Below are 12,816 nucleotides of genomic sequence, written 5' to 3'. Positions count from 1 at the left end.
CCTTTAGCCCCCACCCCTCCAAACGAAGGATTATCTTTCCCTAATGCATTGATGCTGCTAGATTTGTTTCATCAAAGGTTGTGAAGGACCCAAAAGAGGTGCACTCCCTGATGCACCTACAGACAAATTGCAATAGGCAGGCTTCAATGTTAACTATTCCAACTGCAGTTTTCCAACATTTTCACTTTCACACAGGAAACAGAAAATTGCAGTAGCCAACAACTGCTGAATCACAGAATCATAGAATCACCCAGGTCGGAAAAGACCTTGAAGATCATCAAGTCCAACCGCAGCCTAAACCATAGTACCCTAAATCTAACAACCCTCTGCTAAATCATATCCCTGAGCACCACATCCAAATGGCTCTTAAACACATCCAGGGATGGCAATCCAACCACCTCCCTGGGGAGCCTATTCCAGTACTTAACTACCCTTTCTGTAAAGAAGTTCTTCCTAATATCCAACCTAAACTTGCCCTGGCGCAACTTGAGGCCATTTCCCTTCGTCCTGTCACTTGTCACTAGTGAGAAGAGACCTGCCCCACTCTCACTGTAAGCACCTTTCAGGTACTGGAAGAGAGTGATAAGGTCTCCCCTCAGCCTCCTCTTCCCCAGACTAACCAGCCCCAGCTTCCTTAGCCTCTCCTCATAGGGTTGATTCTCCAAGCCCTTCACGAGCCTCATTGCCCTTCTCTGGACCTGCTCCAGTACCTCCATGTCTTTCCTGTGCTGAGGTGCCCAAAACTGAACACAGTACTCGAGGTGAGGCCTCACCGATGCCGAGTACAGGGGCAGGATGACTTCCCTAGTCCTGCTCACCACACCATTCCTGATACAAGCCAGGATGCTTGTTTGACCGACCAGTCAATCATGGGACATTTTTCCAGTTTCCACACAGGCAAGAAACTTTCTATGCAATGTGAGGCGGGACATTTCACCTGCAGAAGTCCCTTCTTCTGTAATTGTTACTACTCAGTGGCTGGCAAACAAAAATAAAGGACTTGGGAATGTGGTACAAAGCTGCTCCAAAAGTAACACCTCCTGTTTTGTTATGTTGGCCCACAGCTTTAGAGGTGGATGTTGGTAGCACAGCAGTAGAGTTTGAACCTTCCCCCCAAATATTCCAGCATTCTTTCCAGAGTGATCTCCACACTTATCCTTACTAACTCTTTGTGCATGGTTTTCAAACCTCATGTTAATAAGAAATCATCACATCTACTGAGTTTTCCTTTAGATTGGTCTCTTAAGATCTCTGCCGCTCAGGCTAATGTCTCAGCCTAATTCAGACTCTCTAAATCTCTCTTTTTTTTTTTTTTTAAATTTTCCTTATTTTTCTGTTGTGTTTTGTAACATGGAATTTCCCTCTGCTAAATTTTCTGGCATTCCTTTGTACATATATTCTCTGACATCCTTAGTACAGTCCTCTGTGCCAAGGGAACATGAAGGGAATGCCTTTCATAAAGTGCCTTGGGATCTGTGCTCTCCTTAAGCAGTATCATCTTTTACAAGTGATGGAGGAGAGAAGGCTGAGCTGAAACTTGGGCTGTCAGGCCAGTTCAGACAGAACTCATTATTAGTTCTGAGTAAAGAGCCCGCCTTGAGAAGCTTCTATAGAGCAAAAGGGGGAGAGAGTAAAGTGCCTGCCTGCATGGTTACATTCCAGAAGGGTAACAGAAAGTATCCCAGGGCAGCTGGCTTCCTGCAGGCAGGGCCAGATTGCTGCGGGAGGTGACCGCTGGTCTGTATTTTGAATAGAAATAATTAAGGAAACGAGACTTGCCTGCTCTTTGTACACAGATTTCAGCAGAGACTAGCAGATCTCACTCACAGATTCCTCTAATAACTTGTCGCAGCTGCAATCATTTTTAGCTAACCCTACTACCACTTGGAAAGCAGACAATGTTCTCTGGCTCCTGAAATGAACAGAGTAAAACAAAAGCAGTAAAAAAACTCCATTGCAAGTTACAACATTTGAGCATCCAGACAAGTGTATTTTCCAAATCAACGCCACAGATAGAAGAGGGAATGTTCCCTTCTTGGGGAACTTCAGCTTACAAAAAATCCCTTCCTCTGGTCTCATCTCTTTCTCTCTTAACTCTTCACCTTTATTTCCAAGGCAAAGAAAGAAGCAAGTGGATGACACTTTGCTCTTCCTTCAAAGTCCACTAAATGATAAAGCTGCCTTATTTCTTGGGAACACCTACTAGAAGAGGAGTCTGACATATCGATCAGAGCTGCCTTTAAGCTGCTTTTGTTTAGGCAAAGCAGCCTCAGGGCAAGGTCACCAGAAGCTGTGGGGAGCATAATCCTGGGCAGTGTACACATGAAAGGGCAAATTCTGGGCCTGCCTAGGTGCACATTACACAGTGAACTAGGCAGTGCTCTTTCTGCCCCTAAGCAGAACAAACAGCATCTGTAAAATCTGTCCCCACATAAAGGGAAGATGCCACTGTCAGTGCCAGCACAATCTGATTTGTAGAGGGTATCAACATTTAAGCCAAAGCCGGTTTTAAACATACAGGCAGCTTCTTCAATTAATAGGAATACTGAGAACATTCTTTTGAAGCTAAAGTCCACTGCAGCTTGTGATAAGATTAACTGGCCAGGCACTGAAAATGCTTATCTGAATAAACTGCAATGAGTATGAGACTGATAACAGTGTGTTAGGAGTATAAATCATCTGCTTAAGGAGAGAACTAACGTAGCTTTATTAGCAATTATCATCATCCTCAGTTTGTGTGCAGCAGCAGAATGCAGTGGCTTTAATAAGTTCAAAGCTCTCTTGCACTCAGCCCTCTAAAAATGAAATAAGCTACTGCCTGACCAAAACACATATAAAATGTGCCAGGCCATAAGGACAGGAAGAAGTAGAAGTTAATGAAATGGGAGGTTGCTTGGTAGCTAACAAAGAGAGCAAGCTTCTTTCCTGTCTTCTAAAGCAGAGATTTCTAGTTACAGAGACTAACATTTGGCCACACACACATACTTAACAGATGCTCACCACCACTCACATGCCATCTGCCAGCAGTCACATCAATCTCCAGGCATGCTCCCTGGCCTGAACATTGACTCTCTTGGAAAGATAGTGGTTATTCACACAGCCTCGTTGTCTGGATTCCTTACACAAGGCCATGGCAGGTGCTATGGGGAACGAACAATCTGCATAATGTCAGTTATGGCGTTCCTATAATTCCTGCTTCATACACAGACAAACTGCAAGATTTACTAAGAATCTAAAAACTGCTGTAAGTAGAAGACCTCCGGGTGCCTCCTTGCTTACTACAGCTTTACTTCAGTGCCATGGAGGAGCACAGCTCCTCTAAAACTCAGGGATCTGTAAACTAGGTGATAACAACTCCACAAAAGAACAAAATATAGACCAAAAATGCTGTAACTGCTGTGGTTTGTTGTTTTTTTTCTTTCACTACATGGCAACTATTCATCCTGCTGGCTGAGACTACACTCCCTGAGCAGAAAGCTCTGTTACAACAGCCATTTCCATTGCTGGTTCTGATGAGTATGAGCATACAGTTCTGGTCTGCTTTGTGTGGCAGTGTTCAGCTTTATCCTGAGAAGCTTATGGGTCTGGCTGTTCTAGCTCTGTAAAAGAAACTCTTCATTCTTTGGCAATTAGTCCCTTCTCAGAAAAGCTCTACTTCAGCTTCATCAATATGAGTTGAGGTCACATACAAAAAGTGATCGCATAAACTCTATCCCCCCCACACTTGTGATTAACATCCCTCAACAAACTTCTGCATGTAATCCCCAACAGATAATGTCCCTGAAGCACTGTTAAAAATGATAGGACTGCTTTTCAAAATATGGCCAGGCCAGCCTGTCTGAGCCAGGGACTTTCAGAATCTCAAGTGAGGCAGCAGAAACAAACAGGACATATGCAAAAAAAGTTGGGTTACAAGATATTACATTATTAGTCTGTGCTCTGCACCTGTCTAAAATGTTTCATCTCAGTTTGCCATCACTGAATGCAAGGGAAGAGCAATGGAGTGTAAGACAGTGCTAATGTCTTTGGGATGTACTATTTTCTAGGCTGATGGAATAAACATTGAAAAGAATTCACACAATGGACTCCACAGCTATTGGAGGGACTGACAATTCTGATACTTCCAATTCTAATAATCTAGTTTTTCTGCATTGAGAAAACCTACTAGCCAGGTTTTCTCGCTTCCTTACAGCCAGTGAGAGTACATATAGACAAAAGAACCAAAACTGACTCCCTGAAATGCAAAACTCACATCACATCCCAGCCAAGCAAAGGCTCCTTCACGAAGTCCATGTTAAAATGATGCCTGACCACATCTCCAGCTTCCCTGGGATGGGCATCTGTTCTCCCAGGCAGGGATGTGCACAGGTTCTACAGAAAAAGCCACTGCTCTCCCAGTCCAGAGAGAGAACAGCTGCTAGCTGCTTCTGAATCTCTTAAACAGCACAAAGCTGACTATGTTTCACAGCCAAACATGAATAACAACCATCCCAAACCAGCAGTCTGGCCACCCAGTGGGCCACAAAGCAAGAGTGAGGCTATAGTGGCCCACAGAAATCAGAAAGAACACTTGCCAGCAAGTCCTAAATGGCAAGAGCTCTCCCCCACTGCATGGCAAGAAAAGAGGGACAACCAGTTCTTCTTCATTCCCACTCTGCTGCTATTCACTCTTCATCAGGAAAGTGTGGGGATCTCAAAAATTCTTTCCCTACTTCCTCACATGAGGAACACATGAATCGACCACAAGGCAGTTTATCAGCATCCTCATTCAGTTCTCCAGCCAAGACCTGTGAGGCCTGAAAACACAACAGCTCCATTTTAACAGCACCCCTGTGCTCTGGCAACCTCACCCAGCCCCAGAGGAAAGCAAGTCCCCTTACTCACAGCTCAAGGATGAGAACCACATCTGTCTTGTTCTCATAGATGTCGTGAAGCTTGATGATGTTGGCATGTAGGGTCTGCTGCAGAATGTCCACCTCCCGTTCTATTTCCTCACGCCTCACCCCACGACGACTGGCCCGACTCTGCCGCTTCTTAATGAACTTAGCAGCGTACTCCAAACCGGTGCTTATTTCTCTACATTTCTTCACAATAGCAAATTGGCCACTGCAAGAACAAGAATAAAACATTCCCTTACAAGCTTCATACAAACCTCTGGTAATATGCAACAGCTTCCTGATTATGCAAAGCTTGATACTACAACCCCTTCTGAGATACACTGTTAAAGTCACACAACCTGTTTGTGTTTTAGTGATTAAGTCATGGCTCAAAAGTTTCAAATTATCAGCCCTTTTCTGGGTAATGCTCAAGGCATTCAAGCCTGCACCACAACACTGGATGTGCTGAAGAGATATGAGTGCACGAAAGTATTTCCCTTAAGAATAATCTCTCAGAAAAGAACTTAAGGGATTGATGAGGCTTTGGAAACGCAGAATTGGGTCCAAGTAATCAGTTTTCAAGGAAAAGAATAGTTTATTCATGTTTCTGTACTTCACTTGATAATTTAGCTTTAAATTTAACTACAACAAGTACAGGTATCTCACAGCACTTCCAAGGACTGAGAACTTCCCATCATATTGAGCAGAAAGCAGTTGTGTTAAAGATAAAAAAAGCCCAAAAGCACATAGCTGCCATTTGTTAATACCATTTTCCCAACTTTGTCTCCTAAAGTACAATATTTCACTTCAACTGTAATATTTCCCCTCTGTGTCCTGAAAGGGAAACACCTGGAGGTCAGATGACAAACTCAAACAATAGTAACCCTGCAGGTTGCAGCCTTATGTCAGTGATGTGAACTTCTCAAGAGGAGGCAATTGTTACCGACTCCTCAATAGTAAATAGGGGACTCCACTTTGCTCTCATTTCCGTGAACTACTCTTCCTTCATCGTGCCCTTGAGTGCACTGTTGGAACTCAGAGGAGCAAAGCTTCCACAGAGCTGACGTTCCCTCCTTCTCATTTGTCCTTCTGAAAGTAACTGTAATCAAAAGCCAAGACATGTCTTCTCAAAATTAAGAAAGACAGATTGTTTGTAGCTAAAGGTTAAAACGAGATCAGTTCTGTGTAAGGCAAGAGTATGGCAGGAAACAGTGACTGTTCAGAGGATCCTTCTTGCTCACCCTCTTGAAGTCAATAACTTCTAGACAAGGACAACTGTGCTGTGCCTGACGAATGTTTAATGATGTTAAGAAATTCACAGACATACAAACAATGAAAAAAATCATAAGCTGTTACCTTTAGTTTGCAGTTAGTCAAACCAGGACATGTAAGAAAGCCACTCCTACTTTAAAATTAGGGGAAAAAGATGGTCTATAGCTAAAGTAATGGAGGAATTTCATAGATCTGATTTCTGCCGTGAACATATTGTGTATACTCTTTAGCAACCTACTTCCATTCCATCAACAAAAGAGGAAATGGCTTTCCTTTCTAACACACAACATGCCTATGGGTTCTTGTACACCCCTTGGCACAAAGGTCTGTCTTATTTTGCAGCTACAATAAGAGACACATGTAGGACAACTAGTACTGTGCCACTCAGTGTAACAGGCTCCTGTCCCAGCTGATTCTGGAAAGCAGACAAAAATCTCATTTAAAACAGTAATGCATTTCTTCTTGTGATGGTTCATTTGTAGACCTAAATTAAACACATCTTTTATGCTTCATTTAAATTTATGATACTGAAATTATGCAAAGAGCAATGCATGTAAAGATTCAAATATCTACTGACTCCTTAGGCTGGTTAATGAAGATATTAAAATACTCATCAGTCTGAAATTATGTGAAACTCCTACAGCTCAAGGTTTCATCACAATCTTCAAACAACCAGTAGTCCTTATTAAAATCAAGGTAAATATTTTCCACATAATTCAAGCTAGATTGCTTCATCTGGACACAAACTCCAATTCTTAAGTTTTTCTTAGGTCTTAAAAAAATTAAACACAAAACCTGACATATTTATAAGAAAAAAACAGCCAACAACCTAGTGTTCAGCTCAGGTAAGAAAAAGAAATAAATATCTGGTCTTGACATCAGCTTCAGTTGGTTGAAACAAATGAAGTCAGCTCTTCCACTGGGAATGAGTTTCATCCACTTACTGCTCTCTCTGCTCAATAGGAAGCCCAGCATTTTCACTGATACGGAGGCTTCAATGAACTAAATAAACTACACTTATTTTCAAACAATTGTGACTAGTTTCTATTGAGCCTTCTTGGATCTAACGGTACTCCAGGATTATTCATTACTCTGCCTTTTCCCAACCACCAACTCAGGAGTGTAGACCTGGACATAATGATGTATAAAGTAAATTAAAAAAAACAACAGGAGGTTAAATTGGAGCAGCTGGAAAACAAAGAGCTGGTGGGGAAGTGTTATAATGGTGAGCTGTCAAGGAAAATTACTCTAATAACAGTGTTTGTTGATTGCATTTGATAAGCTAATGGCAAGCTGCTGCTGTAGCAGTATCTCTGCAATACAGCCTACAAGAGTCTGAATGGAAGTTGTCTACCTCTTCCATTTGAATACCAGTTAAATAATCTCCCAGTTCACCTTCATAAATCTGTGATTTCAAGCAGCCAAAAGAATTTGTAACTCACCTGAGGACTGCAGAAAACCTAAGCTGAAGGTTAGTTCTTGTTATTTATTTTTCCATTATTAAAACTTCCTTTTGACATTGGGAAAGGAAAGGAAAGGACCACTGTATCCACCTTGCACAGGGCCATGACTGTACTGTTACAAACTTTACTGTGGTGGTAACACACCGAATATCTAGCAGACTGAGCATACGCTTTGCTTAACTGCAAAATACATCATGTAGTAACAGAGGTAAAAATCCAGCAAGCTGTGAAGACAGAGCAGGGCTTTGGTTACATCAGCTTTTGATAAAACTGCTGCTTCATGGAAGTTGTGTTTCATTTTGGCAACAGGAAAGGGGCAGGAAGAAGAGCCAGTTGGCCAATACCTGCAGAATCAAGTCACTTAAAGGAACCCCAGCTAAAAACCTTTGCCATTTTCACAATAATTAGAGCAAAAACTAAAGAAATGCCAAGTCTGCCACAAATACCTCATATCCTACCAGAAATTCCTCAGTCAGAAAAGGCTTGGGTTTTATCAGTTAATATTTGATAGATTCAGGCTTCTGCTAGAAACATGCAAAGTACATCTCCATTTTTTCACTATGGTGCAGAAATGTATATTGAAGTTGGAGGAGGAAATAGAACACTTCTTATGTTGCTATAGGAAGCCATGGTCTATTAATGAGGAAACCAAATAGCCACCCTTGTCTGGAATGTATAAAGCATAATAGGTATGCAAGGTCCTAATACCAAAAGAGTCATCTGAGCTCAGCCCTCACCTACTCAGATTCACATGAAACCTCTGCTGATGGCCAACCACTTTTCAAGCAGAAAAATAAGGCAAAGAGCTCCTCATTATACCCATCTGCAGCTCCATTCTCTCCTGCCACAATATACTGTACCTATCTCTGATAAGGCAATAAATGGTAGGTCTCTAGTCCCCAAATACCCGTGTAGCACCACTTCCTTAGTCAGGGCATTATACCCAGGCCTGCAAGGAAAAGCTTCATCTTACAGATAACCTTCACCTTTAGATTTTTATCAGCCAAGATTTTTTTTTTTCAATCAAATACACTTCCTAAGTACAACCTCCTGCAGCTACACTGTAGAAGCACTGAGCTCTTATTGGTTTCAGTATGATTATTCACTTCACTGCCTTTGTAAACAAGAGATGTAAGTACAGTTGGAACTCAAATTACGCAGCACACTCAGTGATTACACTCACAAACCTTATAATTACACAATGCGCTCAGTACTTCATTAACACAGCTGGTTGGAGCTTGTCTTCAACCCACGGAATAAAAAAGATTAAAAATTAAAGCTGTCACTTGGCCCTCACTTGTTCTCAAAAGCCAGCACTCCATGGCAGAAGCATCCTCCTCTTTCCAAGAGTTCAAACAATGACAGACAGCCTGAAGTACTTCTTTCTGGCTTTCATTTGCAGACATATCCTAAGCACTTCTCAGGAGAGAGTTGGAAACGTATGGGACAAGTGTACTTACCCCCTTAGGATTCAAACACAAGTGGCATCTACACTGCCTCCATTTGTCAAATTCATTAATTAATATTTATGCTTCCTAATTTTGCTATTAAATGTAAACTCTAGAGAACATATGAGAGTGAAATTCCTGCTACAAAATAAATCAGCATTAAACGTTACCCTAAAATGAGTTCAATCTGTAGCTCTGAAAGCTGTTTATGTAAAACATCAGGAATTTCATGTTGGCTGTTTGTTTTACAAGACACACACCCCATCTGGTCCAGGCTTTCTAAAGAAACACAGATAGTACAGGTGCTGCTGTACTGACCTCCTTGACCAGCTCTGCCAGCAAGCTCATGGAACAATATTACTTTATGTCTGCTGATTATGGGAGTGTATAGAGCTGCTTTTGCGTTTTAAAAGCCCAGTGACACTGTAGGTGTCATACATTTATGTTTACCTAAAAGCTTATGAAAGTAACTGTGACACAGAACAGGACTTCTCATTTTCACCTTCAACACAGATAACCTGGAGCAGCTGCTCATCACACCAATGCCTCCTTTGTAATCTGTAATTCCCCGTTGGTGCCACAAGCACGTACTCTGCCTCCTCCTGCCCTAGTCTTCACGCCACTGCCTCTATTTCTGAACAAAGGGCTTTTGCAGACAGTTTTTACTGCGCCATTTTGCAGCCAAGTAGATGTTATAAACCACAAGGAAAAAGAAAGATAAATAGACAATTCCTGAGACTAGGATATTTAAGGCTGTTACCATGCAATTAAGCACCAAGCATACCCTACTCCCTATTTACTGCACAGCTGTTCGCTTCGTCCACACTCACAGCTGAATTCCCAGGGTCTTTATTAAAGCATCACAGGGGAATACTATTTTCAGACCACCACAAAGCAGCAGCTGCTTCATCCTTCCACATAAGTAGCCCAGTGCTTTGCCCGGCAGTGATACATTATGGAATGCTAAGAGAAGAGCTGAAGGCTGGAGAAGGGACAAAGTGGGAGAAAAAGTCTTTAAACGTGTTTTAGGGCAGCACATTGCTCTACTTCTCTGTCAGACATGCAATAAAATGAATAGTTCATAAGGGGGCCCGTACAGCTATGAAGATATCTCACCTGTGCTTAACGATCAGTCAGAGACACTCCAGATTGCTCGTTAAGAAAAGAGCTCCTTGAGTCAAGGACCAAGCATTTCTGTGCAATCTAATGCATTTGCATTCATTGTTAAGAATCTGACAGTGTCAGCTTCCAAAACTTGAAATCCAGCTAAGGCGAAAGGTGGGAGAAAGGGAAGTGGGTCTTCTTTGACAGAAGAGTTGACAGCACTGAGAAATTAAGTAATTTATTTATTTCACACTGGGAGCTAGTGGCAGATTTTAGACTCTACAACAAATTCCACAGCTCAAGCGTCCAAATGTTGACTGAAATTTGCCCAAACACCAGGTTTTTAGAATAGCACCAAAACAAAGATGACTACAGAGTCACCCTAAGAGTAGAGCGGTATTTACTGTCACAATTCAACACAAGATATCCTCAGCTGTGACAGCAGATCAAGAGCATAAACAATAGCTGCTGCAACCTGTCAGTTACAGTATAATTAGATGCCACATAAAATTTGTCCATCATTAATTTATCCTAGCAATGAAGGTAAGCCATTATTTGCATTGCTAATATCATCTAGGAGATTTGTCACTGAGTAAAAACACAAAGAGACAACATTACTGGGTGGCTGTAGTCTATTTTCAGAGGCATGATTTAGATGAGCGCCAGTTCAGCTCATGTTATTGTGCAGTTCAGGAGAAGATGTGGGGGAAAGAAAGTGGACAATCCAGAATAACTACATAACTTCTTGTTGGTTTTTTTTTCCTCAAGGTTTATTTTTAATAGTGCTTCTGGAGGTAATGCTCTGGGGCAGAATTAGACTCGAGTGAATGACAGAAGCACACCCTGCCAGTTTTGATCACCTCGATGCTAAGACTGGTACTGTCACAGTGCATTAAAATAAGAAGAGACTTTAAGCAGCTTTATGTATATGCATGGGCTTATGTGTCTACCTCTGATATGCTAAAAGCACTGCATTGCTGAGCCGCTGTCATGAAATTCTGAAAGAATGTAAACAAACCCCTGAGATGACAGTACAGGTTACCTGACTCCAGGCTGGCACTGGAGGGCAGTGCAGGAAGAAGTCAGGAATCCGACCCCATGTCACTTGAGAAGAGCAAACCGCTTCTTCCCCAAATACCAAACATACATTCCCTTTCTGTAGGCACTCAGCTGGCCCTACATTTAATTTCATGTCTCTAGACATCATTAGAATTGGAACTATAATCACATTTTTTCCTAGAAGGTGTTCCTGTACAAAAATACACTACCAGATGGACACTGAAATACAGCACCTCAATCTCTTACCTACCAGCCTAGATGCATACAGACTACCATGACCACGAGACAGTTTAACCCTCCTTCTCACAGAGGACCTGCAAGCTCAGCAACAATCTTTAGTAAGAATTCCTTTGGTTTCCAGTCTGAGAGGCATTTGCTTGAGGTGTTTTCTCTGAACGGCCACTCGAGCTCAGCAGTGCCAGCCATACGTGCTCACACTGCTGGAAGAACGCTACCCATAGCCTGTTGCACAGAGAAAAAATATGGCAATATTTTTCCACGCAGGACTTATTTATTTATTTATTTTACTTGCCTGCTGCCATAAATATCTATTACTCTATTCTGATGTTGTTTTTGAACTACAGCAGGTCAGAAAGGTGCAAAGCTTCCTTTTTCTGTTTGAGAAGAACAGAACATCACCAACTAAAGCACACAGGCTACAGCAGTGTGAGCACGGCAACACTGACACCAACACATTTAGTATCACTGCACCTGATGGAAAATTCTCTTAAAATGCAGTGGACACAAACGCCTTTAAAGGCAATTGAGATGGCTTTCCAGTCTCTCTCCTTCCTCACGTGTTTTTTTTCTGCAGTTGTTCATGCTTTAGCAAGGTTACACCAAGCTCCCTGATCCACTTCAGTTCTTGCTCAGATGCGCACTATTCTCAGGATCTAAGCAGAGGTAAAGTAACTGTGGTTGGTATGCCGGCCAGCTGGTTTTAACAGGACAATTACATTCCAGACAACGAGCTGAAAAGGAAACTTCTTACAATGCAAGTTTCCAAGCCATGGAGAACTGAAAGCACAATTGCAATGCAGAACAATGTTAGTGTGGCAAAAGACACACCAGAGAACTTCACACTTGTGAGGGATCCTGTTTAAACTGCTTCCTCTCCACCTACAGCGGACAAGAGGGACACGAGGGGCTGAGTTCAGCTTGGTCAGAAGGCTGGGGCTGCCTCAGGCACAGAATGGAATCCAGCAGAATGGCAGCCATATCCATGCAGCAGGGCTGGACCACTCTGACTTGTGTCCACAAGGTGCCACAACATAAAAACACTCTGCTATAAAAAGGAGTCTAAATAAAAAACAAAAAAAGAGCTTTCATGAGACAATATGGTGCTCACAGGTTGAATAAAAATACAGAACAACTACTTGTACTTGTGCCTTCATATTCAAGACATCCAGCTGTAGGAATGCAGGGCTTATCTGCTACTAGAAACTCTGCCCCAAACAAGCACAAATGACATCATTCAGATATGTGATTGCACGCAGGAAGCCAAAACACAGCTTGGAGATCTAATTTTAGGTTTACTACGCTTTGTGGTGTTTGCCAGTTGCTGCCTCTCGTTTTCTAATTGGATGATAAATT

General features: G+C 42.1%; 1 protein-coding gene across 9 annotated transcripts in view; it reads right to left on the bottom strand.

The window, feature by feature from the left end:
* DAPK2 (death associated protein kinase 2) overlaps window positions 1-12,816 on the bottom strand; it is a 50,411-nt gene that overhangs the window by 18,049 nt on the left and 19,546 nt on the right. For all 9 annotated transcript variants that reach the window (XM_032446840.1, XM_032446845.1, XM_015872501.2 and 6 more), the window contains one exon: window positions 4,885-5,106. In XM_032446840.1, coding sequence (XP_032302731.1) covers window positions 4,885-5,106 — 222 coding nt within the window. The remainder of the gene's footprint in view (window positions 1-4,884; window positions 5,107-12,816) is intronic.

This window comes from Coturnix japonica, chromosome 10 (assembly GCF_001577835.2).
Source record: "Coturnix japonica isolate 7356 chromosome 10, Coturnix japonica 2.1, whole genome shotgun sequence".
NCBI classification, from domain to species: Eukaryota; Metazoa; Chordata; class Aves; order Galliformes; family Phasianidae; genus Coturnix; species Coturnix japonica.
This window is presented reverse-complemented; position numbering and strand designations above follow the sequence as displayed.